The 25,714-nt window shown below is 49.5% G+C and overlaps 1 protein-coding gene across 1 annotated transcript in view; it reads right to left on the bottom strand.

Annotated features, from left to right (window-relative positions):
- Positions 1–23,472, bottom strand: part of LOC144133748 (uncharacterized) — a 67,850-nt gene extending 44,378 nt beyond the window's left edge. Inside the window, exons 1-4 of the mRNA XM_077666870.1 lie at positions 23,467–23,472; positions 23,251–23,313; positions 22,877–22,939; positions 21,753–21,815 (exon numbers count right to left, since the gene is read on the bottom strand). Coding sequence (XP_077522996.1) covers positions 21,753–21,815; positions 22,877–22,939; positions 23,251–23,313; positions 23,467–23,472 — 195 coding nt within the window. The remainder of the gene's footprint in view (positions 1–21,752; positions 21,816–22,876; positions 22,940–23,250; positions 23,314–23,466) is intronic.
- Positions 23,473–25,714: the final 2,242 nt, after the last annotated feature.

Below are 25,714 nucleotides of genomic sequence, written 5' to 3' on the forward strand. Positions count from 1 at the left end.
GTGCTCAGCTCTGGAACGTCGAAGGGCGTACGACTTGCCAGATTGCGGTCATTCTCCAACGCTTCCTCGCACGTGGAAACGGCTAGGTCAACCGGGACACTGGTGAAGAGTGCCGTGACGTCGAAGGAGACCATTACGTCCTCTGCGTCCAATTCCAAGTCATGCAGTTTCTGAACAAAATTTGAAAAAAAGAAAGACGTTTCGAAACCCGTACGGGTTTCTTGTTCGTTCACAGTGAGCAGGACAAGAGCGGCGGCGAATTTATATCCGGAGAATGTGACGTAAAGATCGGGCGTAGATGCCTGGCATGGGGCCAGCGTTCTTGTTTAATGTTGCTTGTGATGTTTGGATGAACAGCGATTCCAGCAGAAGGCGCGTCGCCAGGTTTCTTTCCTTAGATAAGATGGAGGCATTGCCCCAGTCAATCTGGTGGCCAGTGTCGTGTGCATGACCCGCCAGCGCATTTGTGGCATGCTTTTTGTTTTTCACATCACGTTGGTGGTCCTTTATGCGTCTTGAGAACTTCCCTGTATCACCGATGTAGGCATGATTGCAGTTCAAAAAGAAAGACGTTTCGAAACCCGTACGGGTTTCTTGTTCACAGTGAGCAGGACAAGAGCGGTGGCAATCATGCCTACATCGGTGAGACAGGGAAGTTCTCAAGACGCATAAAGGACCACCAACGTGATGTGAAAAACAAAAAGCATGCCACAAATGCGCTGGCGGGTCATGCACACGACACTGGCCACCAGATTGACTGGGGCTATGCCTCCATCTTATCTAAGGAAAGAAACCTGACGACGCGCCTTCTGCTGGAATCGCTATTCATCCAAACATCACAAGCAACATTAAACAAGAACGCTGGCCCCATGCCAGGCATCTACGCCCGATCTTTACGTCACATTCTCCGGATAAAAATTCGCCACCGCTCTTGTCCTGCTCACTGTGAACAAGAAACCCGTACGGGTTTCGAAACGTCTTTCTTTTTTTTCAAATTTTGTTCAGAAACTGCATGACTTGGAATTGGACGCAGAGGACGTAATGATCTCCTTCGACGTCACGGCACTCTTCACCAGTGTCCCGGTTGACCTAGCCGTTTCCACGTGCGAGGAAGCGTTGGAGAAGGACCGCAATCTGGCAAGTCGTACGCCCTTCGACGTTCCAGAGCTGAGCACACTGCTACGGTTCTGCCTAAGCAATACGTATTTTTCCTTTAATTCAAAGTTCTACAGACAGACCCAAGGCACTGCGATGGGCGCTTCCATATCGGTCACCACAGCAAACCTCGTCATGGAAGCACTAGAGGACAAGGTATTGAATGCTTTCACTCCAGCACGCAAGGTCTTCTACCGGTATGTCGACGACTGTTTTTGCATATTAAGGAAAGAGGACGTGTCGCGGTTTCTACATGAAATAAACAGTGTCGAACCAAGCTTGAAGTTCACGGCCGAGTTTGAGCAAGAAAACCGCCTTCCCTTCTTGGATGTCCTGGTCGAGCGGAGGGACAATCGCCTTTCGTTCTCTGTGTACAGAAAGCCTACACACACAGCCCAGTACTTAAATTTTCATTCAAATCCTCCAGTTGCGCACAAAGCCTCTGTCGTCCCATCACTGACCAAACGTGCGACACTTGTCTGCAAAAGCCGAGAAGATCAAGAAAAGGAGTTAAAAAGAGTGCACAAAGAACTGTCAGCCAACGGTTATCCGAGTCGCTTCATATCAAAGCTACAAGAACGAGCTGCACATCCAGCTAAAACTGATATTAGGACGTATCGAACACGAGCAGGCATTCCATACATGCCTGGTATCAGCGAAGCGTTGTCTCGTGTGTTCTCAAAATACGACTTACGCGTGGCCCACATGCCTGTCAGCAAGCTGCGGAATCAGCTAATGAATGTGAAAGACCGACTACCAAATGAGCAGTTTCCAGGAGTCGTCCACAAAATACCATGCCTGAACTGCAATCATGCCTACATCGGTGAGACAGGGAAGTTCTCAAGACGCATAAAGGACCACCAACGTGATGTGAAAAACAAAAAGCATGCCACAAATGCGCTGGCGGGTCATGCACACGACCCTGGCCACCAGATTGACTGGGGCAATGCCTCCATCTTATCTAAGGAAAGAAACCTGACGACGCGCCTTGTGCTGGAATCGCTATTCATCCAAACATCACAAGCAACATTAAACAAGAACGCTGGCCCCATGCCAGGCATCTACGCCCGATCTTTACGTCACATTCTCCGGATATAAATTCGCCACCGCTCTTGTCCTGGTCACTGTGAACAAGAAACCCGTACGGGTTTCGAAACGTCTTTCTTTTTTCGACTATGGTCAGTGACTGCTAGTTCACTTCTTTGCAACAAGGCTATGTTGCGTCAGCAAAAGCTTCTCCACATGACTGTGTCGTTATATAATGATGTATGTGCAATAGTTTGTGTTAGTCGGTGATGAGATGTCGCTGTGGGAAAAATTTGGCCGATATTGTGCCAAGAGTAATTAATTAAACGCGAAAATTACTTCAGCCTCACATTAGCCACGGACGTCGAGATAGCACCTGGACTTCAAAAATAACATAAATGAAATAAAATAATAAAACAAAAGCAATTATTTTTAGACATGAAAAATAATAAGTAAATACAACGCGTACACCTGCGTTCTAGAAAATACCGCGCTTTCGCATTCCTAAACGTAAGCAGACTTACGTGTCCTGGTAATTTTATTGCGAAAGCACTACACAGCTATGTTGCGTCAGCAAAAGATTCTCCGCATGACTGCGTCGTTATATTGCCGCGAATATTTGCAGTGTTTGTTCGTTTTTCAAATCTGCCGCCACATCACCTTATCGCTTTATTTGCGACGCAAGGCGCGACTAGATTAATCTCGATTGATCGCAGCCAGGTAGAGCTGATTCTATGTTGTTCCGGAATGTTCTAGCAACTTTGCACGCTTTATCCCGAAAGTTCGCTATCACCTTTAAATTGAGCACGGCCGACAGCGGCGGGCATTCTTTTCGACGACCGCCGAGCACGATTGTTGCTTCGCCGCCGCCGAGTGATTGAGTCCCTTTTGGGTGAATGTCAGCCCAATAAACAGTTTTCTTTTAGAAGACCCTTTCGCCCGTCTTCATCGCTGCTTCGACTGCCGTCACCGCTACGTGACATGTGGTGGAGGTGCGGGGTAGCCTTCCATGTTCCGGACGCCCCCTTCAAGTCGTGAAGCCAGCCCTCAGCGCTTCGCAACCGAGGACAAGCCAGCAGCTCAGCGAGCCAGCCGACGTCTCCAGGGAGAAGAGCGTGAGTTCGGGAAACTGCCGGACCGCACCAGACAGCGAAAAGACGCTGCTACGAGCACCGCAACCTCGCCGAAGATGTCGACACCGATCATATTACAGCAGCCGCGGGTGCCGCCAACTTTCAATGAATCCCTAGGCGAAGACCCTGAAGAATGGTTGGATCAATTTGAGCGCGTGGCGTCATTCAACAAGTGTGATGATGCGGCAAAAATTGGACACGTCGTCTTCTCATTGGATGGCTCCGCACGCACGTGGTACGAAAACTACGAGTCGTCCCTAACAACATGGGAACTATTCAAGAGAGAACTATTGAAGGTATTCACCAGTGTCGTGAGGAAAGAAAGAGCCGAACGACTCCTCGAATCCAGGATCCAGCTTCCGAATGAGGCCGTCCGCGGTTACGTCGAGGAGATGAAGCGCCTATTTCGCCGCGCCGACACCGGGATGACCGAGGAAAAGAAAGTTCAGTTGTTAATGCGCGACGTAAAAGAACAACTCTTTGGCAGCCTCGTCCGCCAGCCGCCAAAAACAGTCGAGGAATTCATGCAAGAAGCCTGCACGATTGAGAAAACCCTCGACGTACGAGCTCGGCAGTACAACCGCCCTTCCTCTGCCTGTGCAATCCGTTCGGACACGCCGGCCACCACCAGCTACAGCTTGCGGGAAGGTTTCCGCAAAATCGTGCGAGAGGAGCTACGCCGATTACTGCCATCCTCCCCACAGCCACAAGCATCAAATCTGATGGACGTGGTACGGGAAGAAGTGCAACAGGCACTTGGCACCTCGACGGCCACAGAACCCCAGGCCATCACCTACGCCGCTGCAGTAAGGACTGCTCAGCCCTAACGACAACTCCCACGTCCTCCCAGAGATGAGCCACTTGTTCCACAAAGCCCGACTCCCAGCCCCCGCCCGCCCAGCCTATGACCGACGCTCAAGCCCCAGGAAATGCGACGCCTGGAGGACTTCCGATAACCGACCGTTGTACTTCCATTGCGGTGAGGCCGGTCATATTTTTCGTCACTGCCCGTACCGACGTATCGGTTTTCGAGGATTTGCCGTTAACGCCCCACGACCACGCTTCGGACAACGTCCGCAGGAAATCTAGGAGTACCTGCCTCGAGAAGAGTACACGCCGAATCGCTTTTCGCGCTCACCATCGCCGTCAACCTCGCGCTTTGCGTCGCCATGCTGCAGCTACACAGCCGCGGTACGAGGAAGGTCACCCAGCCCACGTAGGGGAAACTAAAGGCAGCAACCAGTGGAGGTGAGGTTGCTCAAGAGCGAAACGCCGGAGATCCTCCACCGACCACGCCCCTTGAAGACGCTGTACCCGGGACTCCGCATGAAGAACCGGCACTCGTTGCACCGACGCCGCACACAATGAGAACCCCGACCACGACGCAGGCTGCCTCGAAAACGACGCCGCCACCCAGAAGAGCTTCGACCTCACGCCCCACCCGCGACTCGCATACGTGGCGAAGCCGTGACCCGACACCGAGAGCGACATGCAATGAAAGAGCCAGGACCTCCGACTTAGAAGTGTCTATCGACGGCCTTAAAGTTACCGGTCTTGTCGATACAGGAGCCGATTACTCGGTGATGAATGGAACATTCGCTGCGCAGCTGAGAAAAGTCACAACGGCTTGGGACAGCCCACAAATTCGCACCGCAGGGGGCCACCTCATTACGCGATCAGGACGATGCACAGCGCGACTGACTGTCTAAAGACATACCTATCCAGCGACCTTTGCTGTGCTACCGCAATGCTCCCACGAAGTGATCTTGGGTATGGATTTCCTTAATTAGCATCAGGCGATCATCGACATCCGATCCAAGCAGATCACGCTTTGTACGATCAAAGTCATCGCTTCGATGAAAACTGGAGAAAATCACGTTGCCCTGAGTGTCCTGGAGGAAGAAGTGAGTGTCCCACCCCGATCGAGCGTTATCCTGACCGTAGGCGCCACGAAAGCCAATAACGCTGAAGCCATCATCGAAGGTAACATGCAGTTGCTTCTAGACCGAGGAATGAGCATCGCAAGAGGCATCGCAAATTTCCGCAATGGCCAGGCCAGAGTACTGCTGACTAACTTCAGCGAAGAATACCGACACATTAACCGAGGAACGACGATTGCTTTCTTCGACGAAATATCCGACGTACGAGACTCGTTCGCCCTCTCCGACCCCTCCGCAGAAGGTTCGCCTGACCAAGAGAACTCGCCCACTTTCGACATCAACCCAGCCCTGCACCGGAACAGACAAGTCCAGATCCGCAATCTGCTTCAAAGCTACAGTGAGTGTTATTCGACATCGCCGAAGGTGCGACAGACGCCAATTGCCAAGCATCGCATTATAACGGATCAACACGTCCGACCTCTCCGTCAAAGCCCCCACCGTGTGTCACCGCGAGACCGACAAGCCATCCGGGACCAAGTCGAAGAAATGCTTCGCGACGACGTCATCCAGCCTTCAAACAGGCAGTGGGCGGCACCGGTTGTTCTAGTGAGAAAGAAAGACGGTGCACTTCGATTCTGCGTGGATTACCGCCGCTTGAACAACATAACAAAGAAGGACTTCTACACCCTCCCTCGCATCAACGACACACTGGACCGCCTCTGCAACGACAAATATTTCTCATCGATGGATCTCAAGAGCGGATACCAGAAATTTGAGGTCGACGAAAGAGATCGCGAGAGGACAGCATTCATCACTCCGGATGGGCTGTTTGAGTTCAAAATGATGCCATTTGGTCTCTTTTCCGCACCAGCGACGCTTCAGCGAGTAATGGATACAGTGCTGGCAGGCCTGAAGTGGCAAATTTGTCTGGTACATTTAGATGACATCGTTGTCTTCGCCTCGAACTTTGAGGAGCACCTCAAAAGACTTCGAACAGTACTAGACGCAATCAAGTCGTCTGGCCTAACCTTGAAATCAGAGAAATGCCACTTTGCTTACGAAGAGCTGCTGTGTCTAGGCCACATCGTCAGCAAGGAAGGAGTACGCCCAGACCCGCAGAAAACAGCAGCTATTGAACAGTTTCCACCGCCTGCCGATAAGAAAGCAGTGCGCAGATTTCTCGGACTGTGCGCATATTACCAAAGACTTGTGAAAAACGTTTCGGGCATCGCCGAGCCCCTGACCCAACTGACGAAGGCAGACGTTCCGTTTAAATGGGAAGCGCCGCAAGCAGAAGCCTTCAAGGAACTTCAGCGTCGTTTACAGTCACCACCGATCCTTGCGTATTTTGATGAAAACGCCGATACTGAAGTTCATACCGACGCAAGCAGCGTGGGACTAGGCGCCGTCCTCGTTCAAAAAAGTGACACGCTGGAGAAAGTCATCGCACACGCTAGCCGTTCCCTTTGCAAGGCCGAGGCTAACAATTCGACAACTGAGAAGGAGTGCCTTCCCATCATCTGGGCTACGTCGAAATTCCGCCCCTACCTTTACGGACGACCGTCCAAGGTGGTCAGCGACCACCACGCGCTCTGCTGGCTTGCCAATTTGAAGGACCCCTCTGGCCGACTCGCTCGATGGAGTCGGGGTCTCCAGGAGTTTGACGTCAACGTCGTTTACAAGTCCGGACGCAAGCACTTTGACGCCGATTGCCTCTCACGAGCCCCTGTAGTTGCACCGCCGCCGGACGACGATGAGGACGCCTTCCTGGGACCCATCAGCCCCAGCTCTTTTGTTCAGCAGCAACGCTCGGACCCCGACCTAAAAGGCCTCAAGTACCTGTAAGGCAAGGTTTCTTCACCCCCCGCTTCATTCAAGCGAGGACTGTCTTCCTTCTGTGTGCAGAATGAGGTCGTTGTGAATATGAACTTTACAGCGAGCAAAACAGCCTACCTCCTTATTGTACCTACTTGTCTCCGCGAAGAAGTTCTACAGGCTTTACAGGACGAGCCGACAGCTGAACACCTCGGGTTTACTCGCACCCTACGCCGCATTCAAGACAAGTATTACTGGCCCCGACTGTCTGCCGGTGTTGCACACTATGTGAAAACCTGCCGAGATGGTCAGCGACGAAGAACTCCTCCCACACGACCAGCAGGATTTCTGAACCCCATTGAACCTCCCTCAAGGCCCTTTCAGCAGAGCGGCATGGACTTGCTTGGCCCTTTTCCTACATCAACATCTGGAAATACGTGTATCATCGTAGCGACCGACTACCTGACCCGCTACGCCGAGGCGAAAGCCCTACCGAACGGAACAGCAGCGGAAGTCGCCAAATTTTTCGTGGAGTGCATTCTTTTTCGACACGACGCCCCCGATGTGCTTATCACGGATAGAGGAACAGCATTCACGGAGGAACTAACGCAATCCATCCTGCGGTAGAGCCAAACCAGCCACCGGAGGCCAATTGCATACCATCCGCAGACCAACGGACTGAACGAGCGCCTGAACAAAACCATCGCCGATATGCTCGCCAGTATGTCGATGCCGAACAAAAACCAGCGACGTCATCCTGCCTTACGTCGTCTTCGCCTACAACACCACAGTGCAGGAGACCACCCAGATGACGCCTTTTAGACTCGTCCATGGCAGGGAGGCCACGACCACGCTAGACGCCATGCTGCCCAACGTTACAGAAGAAGGGAACGTCGACGTTGCTGCCTACCTTCAACGTGCAGAAGAAGCTTGAAGGCGTGGCCTATTACGGATCAAAGATCAGCAGCGGTCCGACGCCAGACGCTAGAGCCTAAGAAGACGCAACGCGGAATACAAGCCAGGAGACCAAGTCTGGGTGTGGGCGCCCATTAGCCGCCGTGGATTGAGTGAAAAGCGTTTGCGCCGATATTTCGGCCAGTACAAGGTTCTTCGACGGCTGGGTGAACTGGATTATGAAGTCATCCCTGACACGATGACTGCATCCCAACGACGCCGCGTACGACCAGAAGTAGTCCATGTAGTCCGTCTGAAGCTGTATTATGCGCGCTAAAGGCCGCTGCATTTCCATGCTCTGTTTTCGCAAGATCTGTTTTTTCTCTTACTAGTCGCATTATTTGTTTCAATGCATCGGGTCGATGCTTCTTTGACAGGGGAGTAATGCCGCGAATATTTGCAGTGTTTGTTCGTTTTTCAAGTCTGCCGCCACAACACCTGATCGCTTTCTTGCGACATCGCTTTCTTTGCGACGCAAGACGCGCCTAGATTTATCTCGATTGATCGCAGCCAGGCAGACCTGATTCTACGTTGCTCCGGAATGTTCTAGTAACTTTGCGCGCTTTATCTCGAAAGTTTGCTATCAGCTTTAAATTGAGCACGGCCGACAGCGGCGGGCATTCTGTTCGACGACCGCCAAGCACGCTTGTCGCTTCGCCGCCGCCGAGTGATTCAGTCAGTTGTGTTCCTTTTACCCCTTTCTCTTCCTTGATGTCAGCCCGAAGGGGAAAGGTAGAAGTTGTTGGATGCCGACGTCTTGAGGTTCTAAACTTGCTCAGTCACATTACTCGTGGAACTTCGGGAAGTAAACTGTTTAATCCCACATAAAATAGTTAAGACAGAACGGAAGGTACAACAAGGAGAACAACTATGTACATAGTGATTGATCCGCAGAGTGACCAGACGAAATCAACCCCCGGTCCCACCAAAACGTCTTCTTTTAATCCCCAAGTCCCCGCCCTCAGTGGGGACACCAACCAATTAGGTCAAAACACAAGCACGCATCCAATCAAGGATCGGGGAAAGGAAAACACATTCAATAAAACACATGGGAGAGGAAAACACATTTAAAAGGAGACAGAGGAGCGTAAAACACGCCCAATCAAAGATTGGGGAGAGGGGACAGGTCATTGTCACGAATACTAACAATTCCCCTCTCGGATCACTCCATCCTCCCCCGCGGGGCGGCATGATTACTCGCTTAAAGAGCATGCGAGGGCCGCACAGATTGTCGAAAGCCGTGCCACTTAAGGCGCCACCGCTCCCCAATTCTTCCTGATGCCCCACGTGCACAGGAAGTGCCTGGCAGTCATATGAAGCTGATAAGCGCTCACAGTGAACATGAGGAACGCGTCTTCAAAATTGCCTCCTAGCCACACACTGAACGACCGCCGCCCGGGTAATGGCCTTGGGCAGCGTCGCCGCGGTAGGGATGAAAGGCGACGCGCCTTCGTTGCTGCTTCTCGGAGCGCGGCTGCGAACAATGGGGCCCGGCCAAGCTGGGTCGCCTGCGCACACCGAACTCCCCTCCGTCGCCGTCCGCTTGACTCCTTAGTTCCATGTGGAGTCAAAAGGAAATGGATCACAGCGTACGCACTCTTGTCCACATACAGGCGGCGTTCCGTACGTGATTACTTGGGGCTCCGGATGTGCCCAAGCCAGCCGCGCACGACACCTCCCCACCAAGTGTGCTGCATAACATCTTGGAATGAAGCACACACAGAAAATCGAACAGACCAACGTGCCGCGGGCCCGGAGCCGAAGAAGCACCACCTGCCGCTGCCGAACCATATGCGTTGCCAAAGCCTCAGGGTACACCTCCATAAATGACATAACTCCAGTCCCCGGATACCCCCCCCCCCGCCTCTAGTTGGCAGCTACGAGTCGCGACATTGCATCGGCATTAGCGTTTTGCTCCCCCTTTTTGTGCTCGACCCGGATATCGAATCTCTGCAGAGCGAGTGCCCAGCGTGTCAGCTTGGCGCTGTGCGGACTACTCAGAGTCAAATATTTGAGCGGGTTATGGTCTGTTATGACCCTAATTTGTGCGCCACACAACCAGACTTCAAGTCGCCCTAATGCCCAAATGATGGCATAAGCCTCCTTCTCGATAGTCGCCCAGCGGGTCTGAGCCGGGCTTAGCTTTTTGCTCAGAAAAGCGACAGGCAGCTCGCGGCCCTCGTCATCGCACTGGGCAAGGCAGGCACCCACCGCGTAGTCCGAAGCATCGGTTGCGAGCACGAACTCCTTACTTGGGTCAGGCGCATGAAGTGAGGATGCGCTCTTCAAGCAAGCTTTCACCTCATCAAAAGCTTTCTGCGCCTCGTCATCCCATGGGAGCCGCTGCGGTGTCCGCCTGTTAGTTAAGCTCGTCACTGGGAGCACGACGCGAGAATAGTCGGGGACATATTGTCGGTAATAGTTAGCTAAGCCCAGAAAGCTTCTGAGCTCCTTCTTTTTTTGGGGCCTCGGCATCTCGTCTATTGCCTTGACCTTTCCTGGATTAGCGCTGTGCTTCCCCGACCCAACCACATGGCTCAAAAATTCGACTTCTCGTCTCGCGAAATGACATTTGCCTGCGTTCACGGTGAACCCGGCGGCTGCGATCGAAGCGAGCACCGCCCGAACGTGCCTCAAATGCTCCTCCCAGGTGTCTGAATAAATCGCGAGGTCATCTATGTAGGCGCATGCGTACTCGCGGTGCGGTGCTAGTACCTGGTTTATGACCCTCTGAAATGTCGAACTCGCATTTCGAAGGCCGAAGGGCATGACCCTCCATGCGTACTGCCCCACCGGAGTGACGAATGCCGTGAGGGCCTGTGCCTGCTCGTCAAGGGATATTTGCCAATAGCCTCTCAGCATGTCTATTAGGCTGATGAAGTTGGCCTTCGCTACTCGGAACAGCAGCTCGGACGGTAGGCTCATCGGGAAGGCGTCCTGCTCGGTTATCGCATTCAACTTCCGATAATCGCAGCACAGGCGCAGCCCCACATCCTTTTTAGCGACGCAAACCACTGGGTGAGCATGAGGACTCTCAACGGGATATATTAGTCCCCACTCCAGGAGCTCATCTACTTGCCTCTCCACTTCCTTCCGATACGCCATCGGTACCTTGTACGCATGGCCAGCCCGTGGCTGAGCACCCTCCTTTAGCACGATTTTGTGCGCTCCAAGCGTGCATTTGCCGGGCCTACTGCTGAAAACCTGGCCATTCTCCTCGATCAGTGCCTCTAGATCTCGGCGCTGCGCTTCGTTCAAATGTTCGAGAGCACCCGGCGGCAGCGCGTCGCCTGGCACTGAGCGCATGGGGAACGTGGGCACGTCGCCGAACTCCGCGTCGCCCTCGAATATCACCCCTACTACATTCACCCGTGCGTGGTATGCTCTGAGCTTGTTTGCGTGGACAGTCCGACATGCGCCATTGTCGAGTTTGATCAGATAACTGTACGGGCGCGTCTTCCGCATTACCGTCACAGGCCCCGTCCACTTGGACATCAACTTTCCCTCGCCATCCCTTTCAAGCAACAACACCTGCTGCCCATCTGTGAAGTGTTTATCGACAGCGCGCAAGTTGTATTGTCCAGTGTACCTGCGTTGCGCTACCGTGCTGTTGTTACTAGCCTTTGCGTTTGCCTCGGCCAGCTTCTCGCGCAAAGCTGACAGGTACTCTGCCGCCGGCGTTGCCAAAGAATCTGGTACTGCCCAGTCTCCCGTCCAAGTTTTTTGGAGAATGGATAGCGGTCCGGTCGGTATTCTGCCATACATTAACTCAAACGGCGACTGCCCGGTCGTCTCATTAGGTACCTCTCTGTAAGCCCAGAGCAAGAATGGCACAAGCCTATCCCAGTCACGTCCGTGCTCCTGAATAATCTGGAATAGCATGGATTTGAATGTTCCATTCCAGCGCTCGACCAGACCGTTGCTTTGAGGGTGGTCCGGCGTGGAAAACCTCGGAGAGGAGCCCAATTTTCTGAGAAGCTCTTGTGTAAGCTTTGCGGTAAAATTTGTGCCCTGGTCACAGCACACTGTTTCAGGGACTCCCAGGCGCGCGAATATTCGCAAAAGAGCGTCACACGTGGCCTTAGCGGTCAGCGCTTTTAAACACACGACTTCGGGCCAACGCGTGTTCATGTCCACTACACAAAGTGCATAGCGGTACCCTCGAGCTGACGGTGGTTCTATCGGTCCTATGCAGTCGATGTTTACCACTTGGAATGCGGCCTCTGGTCTAGCGATCGGCGCGATCGGCACTCGATCTGCTGTGCGTGCACGCGACTTCACCTGACATGAGTGGCATGAGCGGCAGTACTGCTTCACGTCGCGTGTGACCCCGGGCCAGAAGAATGAAGCCTTTATCCGCTGAAGCGTTTTCTGCTCGCCGAGATGACCTGCCCACACTGAGTCGTGCGCCATTTTTAACACCTCTGCGCGTCGCTCGGTTGGGAGGACAAGCTGAGTACATGGATGCCCAGCAACAGGCTCCTGGTGGAACAAAAGCTCGTCCCGGACCGCCATGCCGTGTGTTCCCTCTCTAGCCTGAGCCCACGCTTCCTGGAGTGATTCGTCTCCAATCTGCGCCTCGCGAAACCGTTGCGGCGTCGTCTGTGCCACCGCGGGTTCCCCTTCGCTGCAATCTGCTGCTACCGCGCACGCTAGAACCTCGTCAACCCGCTTCTCCCTCTCTTCGATTTCTTCGTCAGAACCCTCGGCTTCTCCCTGTTCTTGTGCATGGAAACGATCGCTCAGAAGCTGCTCATAGTCATCGGGAGTGATTAACGCGCTTATCCTAGTTATAAGCTCGTCTGTGACTGCACACAGTATGCCCCGCTCCGACGGGTCAAATGATGCGGTGCTCCCTGAGTCGTTACTAGGGGAACGTACGCCAGCTCCGCGACAACCTGCTTTCCGAAAGCCCCGGTGAGTTTTATTGTTGCCCCCGCGCATTCATATCGCGGCACGAGCGACCTGCGGATGACCGTGATGTCGGCCCCTGAGTCAATGCGCGCACTTATAGCGTTCCCGCTACTCAACAATGTCACCTCTCCGGCGTTGACCTTCTCCTCCGCGGGCTGCCTTTCCACTGAGCCGTGCATTGTCTCCCTGTCATGCAAGGGGACCGATATTCGGGCGATTACTGATTTCTGGTCTGCGCGTCCGCCCCCCATGTCTGGCTTTTCCGCGGTTTGTCTTTTCGGGCAAAATCTTGCGATGTGCCCATGCCCGTGGCAATGGAAACACTGTCCACGTCCCCGGGGCCGCGTGTTGTTTGGTCGGGACTGGGTTCCGTCGCGCTGTGTTGCCTCGACTACCTCGTTCGTCGCCACCGCCGAGCTCGCTGCTTTCCCGACCTTATATCCTCGGCTTTCGTCGTGGTTTTCTGCCAGCGTGACAATCTCACTAGGTTTCAGGAACCCTGGCTTATCATTTAGAGGAGCGCACAACGTGCGCTCTCGCCTCTGCACTGAGGGCTTCCTTTAGTCGGTCCGCGACGGCTAGCAGTTTGAACTCCTCTAACGAAGTTACCTGACAGCTGTTTAAATAGTATTCCAGGTAGTTCTGCAGGCGTACCACAAACTGCTCCCACGTCTCATTTGGGTTTTTGTTCGCGGATGAGGAAAGACGCTTGTATTCGGCGGCAGTGAGCCTCAAGCCGTCTAACACTTTAGCTTTCAGGAGTGCGTACTCGCTCCTTTCCTCTGCGGACAACCGCGTGAGTAGCATGCGTGCCTTCTCGCTTAGGTGTGGCAAAACTAGTCCAGCCCACCACTGGGTTGGAGCTTCGTATGACCCCAACGTGGCCTCTACGTCCTCGAACCACCCTGGTACCAGGGCTTCTTGAAGCGGCATCGGCGTGAGGACGCCTTTCATAAGGTTAGCAAATTTCAACCTTCTGTCCTCGTCCATTCTTCCGCTCGCTCCCGCACTCTCACCAAGCCCACCCGCTGCCCGCTCTGCTTAAGATTCAGCCTTGTATTTTCCAAAGCCAACCGCTCCTTTTCCACCGCTAGTTCAGCAATTCGTAATTGCACTTGCAACTCGGTCATTTGTTGCACCGGCGCGCTAACTGTCAGAGGGTGCGTCGGACCCTCATTTGCCTGACCCGCGGCTGCCAACTCTCCGTTTCCTGCCCCGTTCTCCATCTCTTTCTGTTTAACACTGTCACTTCTCAAAACCCAAGGCTTTGGCATAAGCACAAGCCCGACAGAAACAGAAAGGTACTCGCCTGGCTACCGAAGCTCCGCTTTACGAGGCTGCCGGTGCCCCAGCATGGAAGACTGGCCCGGAAGTTGGTCGCTGCGCCGCACGGTCCCGGTTGGAACTCGTCTCCTTGATCCGCGTCGTCGTCGGCTCCTCCTGATCAACAGCGCCTTCCTTGACTCTGGTCACCTGGTTCCTTCAGCTGCCCGCTGACTTGGACCTTCACCGTCACGTCGGCGTTGACCAGCTGTCACTCTTCAAATCTTCTCCTCTGGACGTGCCACGCTATAGCTCGTCCGCCGCCTTGTACTTCCGCCCTCCTTCAGTTGCCTCGAGTAGGAAGACGTCGCATTTCTGTCGACTGCGCCAGTTGAGTTCCTTTTTACCCCTTTCTCTTCCTTGATGTCAGCCCGAAGGGGAAAGGTAGAAGTTGTTGGATGCCGACGTCTTGAGGTTCTAAACTTGCTCAGTCACATTACTCGTGGAACTTCGGGAAGTAAACTGTTTAATCACACATAAAATAGTTAAGACAGAACGGAAGGTACAACAAGGAGAACAACTATGTACATAGTGATTGATCCGCAGAGTGACCAGACGAAATCAACTCCCGGTCCCACCAAAACGTCTTCTTTTAATCCCCAAGTCCCCGCCCTCAGTGGGGACACCAACCAATTAGGTCAAAACACAAGCACGCATCCAATCAAGGATCGGGGAAAGGAAAACACATCCAATAAAACACATGGGAGAGGAAAACACATTGAAAAGGAGACAGAGGAGCGTAAAACACGCCCAATCAAAGATTGGGCAGAGGGGACAGGTCATTGTCACGAATACTAACAATTCCCCTCTCGGATCACTCCATCCTCCCCCGCGGGGCGGCATGATTACTCGCTTAAAGAGCATGCGAGGGCCGCACAGTTGTCGAAAGCCGTGCCACTTAAGGCGCCACCGCTCCCCAATTCTTCCTGATGCCCCACGTGCACAGGAAGTGCCTGGCAGTCATATGGAGCTGATAAGCGCTCACAGTGAACATGAGGAACGCGTCTTCAAAATTGCCTCCTAGCCACACACTGAACGACCGCCGCCCGGGTAATGGCCTTGGGCAGCGTCGCCGCGGTAGGGATGAAAGGCGACGCGCCTTCGTTGCTGCTTCTCGGAGCGCGGCTGCGAACAATGGGGCCCGGCCAAGCTGGGTCGCCTGCGCACACCGAACTCCCCTCCGTCGCCGTCCGCTTGACTCGTTAGTTCCATGTGGAGTCAAAAGGAAATGGATCACAGCGTACGCACTCTTGTCCACATACAGGCGGCGTTCCGTACGTGATTACTTGGGGCTCCGGATGTGCCCAAGCCAGCCGCGCACGACACAGTCCCTTTTGGGTGCAAGTCAGCCCAATAAACAGTTTTCTTTTAGAAGACCCTTTCGTCCGTCTTCATCGCTGCTTCGACTGCCGTCACCGCTACGTGACAATATAAAGATGTACGCGCAATAGTTTCATTGTGCTAGATAGTCAGTGATGAAATGTCGCAGTGGAAAATTTGGCCGGTATTGTTCAAATACATAATTAAACATGGAAATTAATTCAGCCTCACATTAGCCACAGCCGTCGCGATAGCACCTGGAAATAAAAAAAATGAATGTAATAAAAATAAAATGAAATGAAATATTTTTGGATTATAAAAATAAAATGTAAATACAACGCGTAAACCTGCGTTCTAGAAAATACCACGCTTTCGCATTCCTCCACGTAAGCACACTTACGTGTGCTTGTAATTTTAATGTGAGAGCATTACATGGCTATGTTGCGTCAGCAAAAGCTTCTCCACATGACTGTGTCGTTATATAAATATGTGCAATAGTTTCATTGTGTTAGATAGTCGGTGATGAGATGCCGATGTGGGAATAATTTGGTCGATGTTGTGCTAAAAGGTATTTAATTAAACGCGAAAATTACTTCAGCCTCACATTAGCCACGGATGTCGAGATAGCACCTAGACTTCAAAAATAACAGAAATGAAATAAAATAAAAACTAGTTGAAATAATATTTTAGATAAGAACAATAAAAAGTAAATAGAACGCGTACACTTGCGTTCTAGAAAATACCACTCTCGCATTCCTAAACGTAAGCAAACTTACCTGCCCTGTAAATTTTAATGCGAGAGCATTACATGGCTATGTTGCGTCAGCAAAAGCTTCTCCACATGACTGTCGTTATACAAAGATGTATGTGCAATAGCTTCTTGTGTTAAATATTCGGTGATAAGATGTCGCTGTGGGAAAAATTTGGTGGATGTTGTGCCAATAGGTAATTAATTAAACGCGAAATTTACTTCAGCCTCACATTAGCCACGGACGTCGAGATACCACCTGGACTTCAAAAATAAAATAAATGAAATAAATTAAGAAAACAAAAAGAAATATTTCTAAATAAGAAAAATAAAAAAGTAAATAGAGCGTGTACACCTGCGTTCTAGAAAATACCACGCATTCGCATACCTCCACGAAAGCAGAATTGCGTGCCCGGGTAATTTTAATGCGAGAGCAATACATGGCTATGTTGCGTCAGCAAAAGCTTCTCCCCATGACTGTGTCATTACATAAAAATGTATGTGCAATAGTTTGATAGTCTTAGAAAGTCGGTGATGGGATTCGCTGTGGGAAAAATTTGGTCGATGTTGTGCGAAGAGGTATTTAATTAAACGCGAAAATTACTTCAGACTCACATTAGCCACGCACGTCGAGATAGCACCTGGACTTCAAATATAAAATAAATGAAATAAAATAACAAAACAAAACGAAATATCTTTTACATAAGAAAAATAAAAATTAAATAGAACGCGTACACCTGCGTTCTAGAAAATACCACGCTTTCGCATTCCCCCACGTAAGCAGACTTACGTTCCCTGGTAATTTTATTGCGAGAGGATTACATGGATATGTTGCGTCAGCAAAAGATACTCCACTTGACTGTGTCGTTATATAAGGATGTATGTGCAATAATTCATTACCAAAGAAGAAGGCGCCGACCAAAAGCAAAGATGGGATGACATTTCGGCTCCCCCACGGGAGCCTTGTTCACAATGAGGCATAAAGTAGCTTCGTCCTTTATTTATACACGGCGCATGAGCGACCCCAGACACCTGGCGTAGATTAGGGGCAAGTTCCCGTCATTTCGATTGAACGTGTGCGCTGTCGTCTGAATAATCAGTGATTCCCAATAGTGCCGTGACTTGTTGTCCCTTTCTTTTGCAATCACACGTGCCTCGGCCCAGTCTGTGTTGTGTGCGGCGGAAACCGAGTGTTCGGCAAGCGCATTTTGACCTGCGCGCCGGTTTCTGACGTCACTCTGGTGATCCCGTATTCTTCGTTCAAAGTCACCCGACTCGCCGATATACACAGATGGGCAGCCCGCACAGGGTATCTGGATGTGTGCTGGGATGTATTCTCCCCGAGCAAAAAAGGAACTGCTTCCGTACGCATCGGCGCACTCAAAGACAGTAGAAAGGACTATCGCTTCTCTTTGCCTCGAGTCTGCATTGCTTAAGTCCTGTGCTTGCATGGCTGAAGCTAGCTTCAACCATCAGATCGAAAGGCTTCAAATGGTCGGCTTCCGGTTTTCTGTCGTTTGCAGCGTAGCAGAGACCCTCCTTCAAAAAATGAAAGGCAAGAAAAAATCCCTTGCTAAGCCGTGATCAAGAAGACCACAAGTGGTCCCCTATATACACCGAGTGGCGCACAGTTTGAAGAAGGTTGCTGGCCGGTTCGACGTTCCTGTCGTTTTCTCCGCGCCAAAAAAGCTGAGTAGGTTATGCTCGCGGATCGGCCAGAAGAAGAAAGCCCTGTGTGAAAAGAGGCACGGCAAGCAATTCGTATCCTGTGCTGTCGGAGTGGTTTATGAAATCCCACTGACGTGTGGAAGAGTCTATATAGGCCAGACGGGTCGCTGCATTAACGACAGGGCACGGGAGCATGAAAAAACGTTAGAAAGCGGAGGCGGGTCAAATTTGCCTCCCCATTGGAGAGACTGCAAGTGTGAGCCGGTGCTTAACGGAATAAGGATTCTGGGCAGCAGTCGCGATCAGGCGGCGCGTGAAATGCTTGAGGCCTTTATGATAAAAAAGAAAGGAAGCACATGTGTCAGCGACGCCTCGGTATTCCTCCGTAGAAATGAAGTTTCCTTCATAGACAGTTTTTGTGACGTCAAGGTCTGTGCTACTTTTCAGCCTAGCATTTCTAGCGGCCGTCTGCAGTTTGTTTAGGTGGGTTGTTAATTGTTTTATTAGTATTTATCTTTCTTTTTCTGACTGCTTTTGTTTTACTCTGCTTTTGCTACGATTGTTATTGGTTTTTTACTTTTTATATTTTGTTTTTGGTTTCTGACTGCTTTTGCTTCTCCTGTATGACTCTGTTGTTGCTACGAGTGTTTGACACTGCTTTTGCGAAGATATGGCCCATTGTTTCGGTTGTTTTAATTCCTTTGGTCAGAGATATCTGTTAGCCTAACCTGCAGTATATAGTCTGTTAACCTGATGTAGCGGCTTTTCATACCACGTGCTGGGTTCGAAGTGAAAATGCGATGAGTATCATGCTTGAGTGGAACTGTTTAAATATGCCACTTTTCCATAGAATAAACAGTTGGTAGTGTGCGCATGTGGTGCCTCTTGTTTGTGTCCTGATTTGCGCAGTCGTTCATTTCATCATGCACCAACTCGCCCCTCAGGCCGTTATTCTACAGTATTTGGGCCTTATTTGCCAGATTTGATTTAGGGTACTGTGACAAAAACTACTCAAGTGCCCTTTTCTGGGCAACTAAGAAGGCACCTACGGATTTCCTTGAGTTCTTCGAGCTCAACTGCATCTCTTTTTTGTGAGGCACGCTCGATCTTTAGCTCCTGCGGGCAAGCCAGAGATCCTTTTCGCTACAATTCAAGTTACAAACGCATGCACAGCTAATAAAAAAGCTGTAACTATCGTGTTTAGTAGTTACTTATTCCCGATGGCTAAGAGTGACGGGATCGAACAATAGTCTCTATAACAGACGTGAAAGGCCAACATTCTTGGTTCAGGTGTTAATTATTATAATCCTTCGGCATTTTTGAATTATTGGTCAGTTGTGTTTGAAGATATTGTGAGACACATTTCTGATGTGTTTTATTTTGGGACCCTAAGAAGGCAGCTATTAATTTAGTACAAGTTCGTTGAAATCATGTGCATCTGTTGCTTCTGGTGAGCGATTGTTTCCTTCAGTGAGGCACGGTCGTCCTCTAGGTCCAGCAGGAAAGGCACACCACATTTTAAAACACTGAGAGTTAAAAACGCATGCAGAGCTAATGGAGAAGCTGAAACTATCGTGTTTAGTAGTTACTTATTCCCGATGGCTAGGAGCGACGGGATCGAATTATAATCTGCACAGAAAACGTGAAAGGCCATCATTGTTGGTTCAGTTGTTAATTATTATAATCCTTCGGTATTTTCGAATTCCTGGCCAGACGTGTTTCAGGATATTGTGAGAAACATTGCTGATGTGTTCCTTTTTGGAGCCCCTAAGAAGGCAGCTACGCATTTCGTTCAAGTTCGTCGAACTCACCTGCATCTGTTGCTTCTGGTGAGCGATTGTTTTCTTTAGTGAGGCACGGTCGTCCTCTAGGTCCTGCGGGCGAGGCACAACACCTTTCCGCAACACTCCGAGTCACAATCGCATGCAAAGCTAATAGAAAAGCTGTAACTATCGTGTTTAGTAGTTACGTATTCATGATGGCTGAGAGCGACGGGATCGGACTGTAGTCTCAGTAGCAGACGTGAAAGGGCATCATTGCTGGTTCAGGTGCTTATTATAATCCTTCGGTCTTTTCGAAATATTGGCCAGATGTGCTTTCGGATATTGTGACAAACATTGCTGAAGTGTTCTTTTTTGAGCCCCTAAGAAGGCAGCTCAGCATTTCGTTCAAGTTCTTTGACTTCGCCTGCAACTGTTGCTCCTGGTGCGAGGTTGTTTTGCTTTTGAGAGACACGCGGGTTCACTAGCTCCTGCGGGCTCGGCACACCACCTTTTCGCAACACTCAGAGTTACAAACGCACGGAGGGCTAATAGATCAGCTATATATGTTGTATTTCATAGTCACGCATTGCCGTTTGCCAAAAGCTGTGGGTGCGAGCTGTTGTGTCTGTATCAGACATGAAAGGCCATCATTGTTGTTTCAGTGCTAATTATTATAAGCCGTAGGTATTTGACACATATTGGCCAGATATGTTTTAGGATACTGTGAGAAACATTGCTGATGTGTTCTTTTTTTGGGCCCCTAAGAAGTGTAGCTACGCATTTAATCCATGTTCGTCGAGCTCAACTGCATCTCTGCTCCAGGTGCGAGATTGTTTCCTTTTGTGAGACACGTTTGTTCTCTAGCTTCGGCGGGCAAAACACTCCACCTTTTCGCAGCAGTGAGAATTGCAAACGCATCCAGATCTAGTAGATAAACTCTAACTATCATGTTTAGTAGTTACTTATTCCCGATGGCTAAGAGCGACGGGATCGAACTATTTTCTCAGTAGCAGACGTAAAGCATAATTGCTGGTTCAGGTTTTAATTATTATAACCCGTCGGTATTTTTGAAATATTGGCCACTTGTGGTTTAAGATATTGTGAGGAATATTGCTGAAGTGTTTTGTTCGGGCCCTAAAAAGGAGCTACGCATTTCTTTGAAGATCGCCGAGCTCACCTGCATGACTTGCTGCGGATGCGAGATAAAAAAAATAATTGTTTTGGGGGAAAAGGAAAGAGCGCAGTAAATGTCTCATATATCATTGGACACCTGAATCGCTCAGTAAGAGAAGGGATAAAGGAGTGGAAGAAGAAATGAAGAGAGAGGTCCCAGGTGCGAGATTGTTTCGTTTTCGGAGACACGCTTTTTCTCTAGCTTCTGCTGGCAAAAAACACCACCTTTTCGCAACACTGAGAGATACAAACGCATGCAGATCTAATAGATAAGCTGTAACTATTATGTTTATTAGTTGCTTATTCCCGATGCCTAATAGCGACGGGATGGAACTATTTTCTCAGTAGCAGAGGTGATAGGCCGTCATTGCTGGTTCAGGTGTTAATTATTATAATCCTGGCATTATGGGCCAGGTGTGCTTTAGGTATTGAGAGAAACATTGCTGATGTGTTTTTTCGGGCACTAAAAAGGCAGCTACGCATTTGCTTGAAGTTCGTTGAGCTCACCTGCATCTGTTTCTCAAGGACCGCGGTTGTTTCCTTTGGTGAGGCACGCTCGTTTTCTAGCCTTTGCGGGAAAGGCACAGCAACTTTTCGCAACGCCCAGAGTTTCAAATCCATGCAGAGCTATTAGATCTGTTGCGAATATGGTGTTTAGTAGTTACTTATTCCCGATGGCTAAAAGCGACGGGTGCAAACTATAGTCTCTGTAGCAGACAAAAGTCCATCATTGTTGGTTCATGTGTTATTATAATCCTTCGGTATTTTTGAATTATAGGCCACATGTGTTTTAGGATATTGTGAGGAACACTATTGAATTGTTTTTTTTTCGGGGCCTAGAAAGGCAGCTACGCACTTACTTGAATTTCGTCGAGCTCACCTGCATCTGTTTCTCCAGGTCCGCGATTGTTTCCTTTTGAGACGCACGCTCGTTGTCTAGCTCCTGCGGGCAAGGAACACCACCTTTTCGCAACACAGAGTTCCGAACGCATGCAGAGCTCACAGATCAGTTGTATATATCATGTTTAGTAGTTACTTATTCCCGATGGCTAAAAGCGACCGCAGCGAACTGTCGTCTCCTTAGCAAACGTGAAACGCCATCAATGTTGGTTCACGGGTTAATAATTATATTCCTTCGGTATTTTTGAATTATTCGCCAGATGTATTTTGGGACATTGTGAGAAACCTGGCTAAAGTGCTTTTTTCGGGCCCTAAAAAGGAAGCTACTCATTTCCTTAAAGATTGTTGAGCTCACCTGCATCTGTTTCTCCAGGTCCGCAATTGTTTCCTTTTGTGAAGCACGCTCGTTGTCTAGCTCATGCCGGCAAGGCACACCACCTTTTCTCAACTCAGAGTTCCGAACACATGCAGAGCTCACAGAACAGTTGTAAATATCGTGTTTAGTAGTTACTTATTCCCGATGGCTAAAGGCGACGGCACCGAACTATCGTCTCCTTAGAAAACGTGAAACGCCATCATTGTTGGTTCATGGGTTAATTATTATAATCCTTCGGTATTTTTGTATTTTTCGCCAGATTTACTTAAGGACATTGTGAGAAACCTTGCTGAAGTGTTTTGTTCGGGCCATAAAAAGGAAGCTACGCATTTCCTTGAAGTTTGTCGAGCTCACCTGCATCTGCTTCTCCAGGTCCATAATTGTTTCCTTTTGTGAGGCACGCTCCTTGTCTAGCTCCTGCCGGCATGATACGCCACCTTTTTTCAACACAGAGTTCTGAACGCATGCAGAGCTCACAGATCAGTTGTAAAGATTGTGTTTAGTAGTTACTTATTCCCGATGGCTAAAAGCGACGGCAGCGAACTATAGTCTCCTTAGCAAACGTGAAACGCCATCATTGTTGGTACACGGGTTAATTATTATAATCCTTCGGTAATTTTGAATTATTCGCCACATGTATTTTATGACATTGTGAGAAACATTAGTGAAGTGTTTTTTCGGGCACGAAAAACGCAGCAACGTATTTCCTTGAAGTTTGTCGAGCTCACCTGTATCTGTTTCTCCAGGTCCGTAATTTTTTCCTTTTGAGAGGCACGCTCCTTGTCTAGCTCCTGCGGGCAAGGGAAACCACCTTTTCGCAACACAGAGTTCCGAACGCATGCAGGGCTCACAGATCAGTTGTAAATATCGTGTTTAGTAATTACTTATCTCCGATGGCTAAAAGCGACGGCAGCGAACTATCGTCTCATTAGCAGACGTGAATCGCCATCATTGTTGGTTCAGGAGTTAATTATAATAATCCTTCGGTATTTTTGAATTATTCGCGAGATGTATTTTATGACGTTGTGAGGAACATTACTGAAGTGTTTTTTACGGGCCCTAAAAAGGCAGCTGCGCATTTCCTTGAAGTTGACGAGCTCACCGGCATCTGTTTCTCCAGGTCCGCAATTGATTCCTTTTGGTAGGCACGCTCCTTGTCTAGCTCCTGCGGGCATGACACACCAGCTTTTCGCAGCACAGTTCCGAATGCATGCAGAGCTCACAGATCAGTTGTAAATATCGTGTTTAGTAGTTACTTATTCCCGATGGCTAAAAGCGACGGCAGCGAATTATCGTTTCCTTACCAAGCGTGAAACACCATCATTGTTGGTTAACGGGTTAATTATTATAATCCTTCGGTATTTTTGTATTATTCGCCAGATGTACTTCAGGACATTGTGAGAAACATTGCTGAAGTGTTTTTTTTTCGGGCCCTAAAAAAGAAGCTACGCATTTCCTTAAAGATTGTCGATCTCACCTGCATCTGTTTCTCCAGGTCCGCGATTGTTTCCTTTTGTAAAGCACGCTTGTTGTCTAGCTCATGCCGGCAAGGCACACCACCTTTTCTCAACTCAGAGTTCCGAACACATGCAGAGCTCACAGAACAGTTGTAAATATCGTGTTTAGTAGTTACTTATTCCCGGTGGCTAAAGGCGACGGCAGCTAACTATCGTCTCCTTAGCAAACGTGAAACGCCATCATTGTTGGTTCACGGGTTAATTATTGTAATCCTTCGGTATTTTTGTATTATTCGCCAGATTTACTTAAGGACATTGTGAGAAACATTGCTGAAGTGTTTTTTTCGGGCCCTAAAAAGGAATCTACGCATTTCCTTGAAGTTTGTCGAGCTTACCTGCATCTGTTTCTCCAGGTCCGCAATTGTTTCCTTTTGTGAGGTACGCTCGTTGTCTAGCTCCTGCGGGCATGACACACCACCTTTTCGCAGCACAGTTCCGAATGCATGCAGAGCACACAGATCAGTTGTAAATATCGTGTTTAGTAGTTACTTATTCCCGATGGCTAAAAGCGACGGCAGCGAATTATCGTCTCCTTAGCAAGCGTGAAACGCCATCATTGTTGGTTCACGGGTTAATTATTATAATCCTTCGGTATTTTTGTATTATTCGCCAGATTTACTTAAGGACATTGTGAGAAACATTGCTGAAGTGTTTTTTTCGGGCCCTAAAAGGAAGCTACGCATTTCCTTAAAGATTGTCGAGCTCACCTGCATCTGTTTCTCCAGGTCCGCAATTGTTTCCTTTTGTGAAGCACGCTCGTTGTCTAGCTCATGCCGGCAAGGCACACCACCTTTTCTCAACTCAGAGTTCGGAACACATGCAGAGCTCACAGAACAGTTGTAAATATCGTGTTTAGTAGTTACTTATTCCCGGTGGCTAAAGGCGACGGCAGCGAACTATCGTCTCCTTAGCAAACGTGAAACGCCATCATTGTTGGTTCACGGGTTAATTATTATAATCCTTCGGTATTTTTGTATTATTCGCCAGATTTACTTAAGGACATTGTGAGAAACATTGCTGAAGTGTTTTTTTCGGGCCCTAAAAAGGAATCTACGCATTTCCTTGAAGTTTGTCGTGCTCACCTGCATCTGTTTCTCCAAGTCCGCAATTGTTTCCTTTTGTGAGGAACGCTCCTTGTCTAGCACCTGCGGGCAAGACACGCCATCTTTTCTCAACACAGAGTCCTGAACGCATGCAGAGCTCACAGATCAGTTGTAAAGATCGTGTTTAGTAGTTACTTATTCCCGATGGCTAAAAGCGACAGCAGCGAACTATAGTCTCCTTAGCAATCGTGAAACGCCATTATTGTTGGTACACGGGTTAAGTATTATATACCTTCGGTATTTTTGAATTATTCGCAAGATGTATTTTATGACGTTGTGAGGAACATTACTGAAGTGTTTTTACGGGCCCTAAAAAGGCAGCTGCGCATTTCCTTGAAGTTGTCGAGCTCACCGGCATCTGTTTCTCCAGGTCCGCAATTGTTTCCTTTTGTGAAGCACGCTCGTTCTCTATCTCATGCCGGCAAGGCAAACCACCTTTTCACAACTCAGAGTTCCGAACACATGCAGAGCTCACAGATCAGTTGTAAATATCGTGTTTAGTATTTACTTATTCTCGATGACTAATAGCGACGGCAGCGAACTATCGTCTCCTTAGCAAACGTGAAACGACATCATTGTTGGTTCACGGGTTAATTATTATATACCTTCGGTATTTTTGAATTATTCGCCAGATGTATTTCAGGACATTGTGAGAAACATTGCTGAAGTGTTTTGTTCTGGCCCTAAAAAGGAAGCTACGTATTTCCTTGAAGTTTGTCGAGCTCACCTGCATCTGTTTCTCCAGGTCCGCAATTGTTTCCTTTTGTGAGGAACGCTCGTTGTCTAGCTCCTGCGGGCAAGACACGCCACCTTTTCTCAATACAGAGTTCTGAACGCATGCAGAGCTCACAGATCAGTTGTAAAGATCGTGTTTAGTAGTTACTTATTCGCGATGGCTAAAAGCGACGGCAGCGAACTATAGTCTCCTTAGAAAACGTGAAACGCC

This window comes from Amblyomma americanum, chromosome 5, assembly GCF_052857255.1.
Source record: "Amblyomma americanum isolate KBUSLIRL-KWMA chromosome 5, ASM5285725v1, whole genome shotgun sequence".
NCBI classification, from domain to species: Eukaryota; Metazoa; Arthropoda; class Arachnida; order Ixodida; family Ixodidae; genus Amblyomma; species Amblyomma americanum.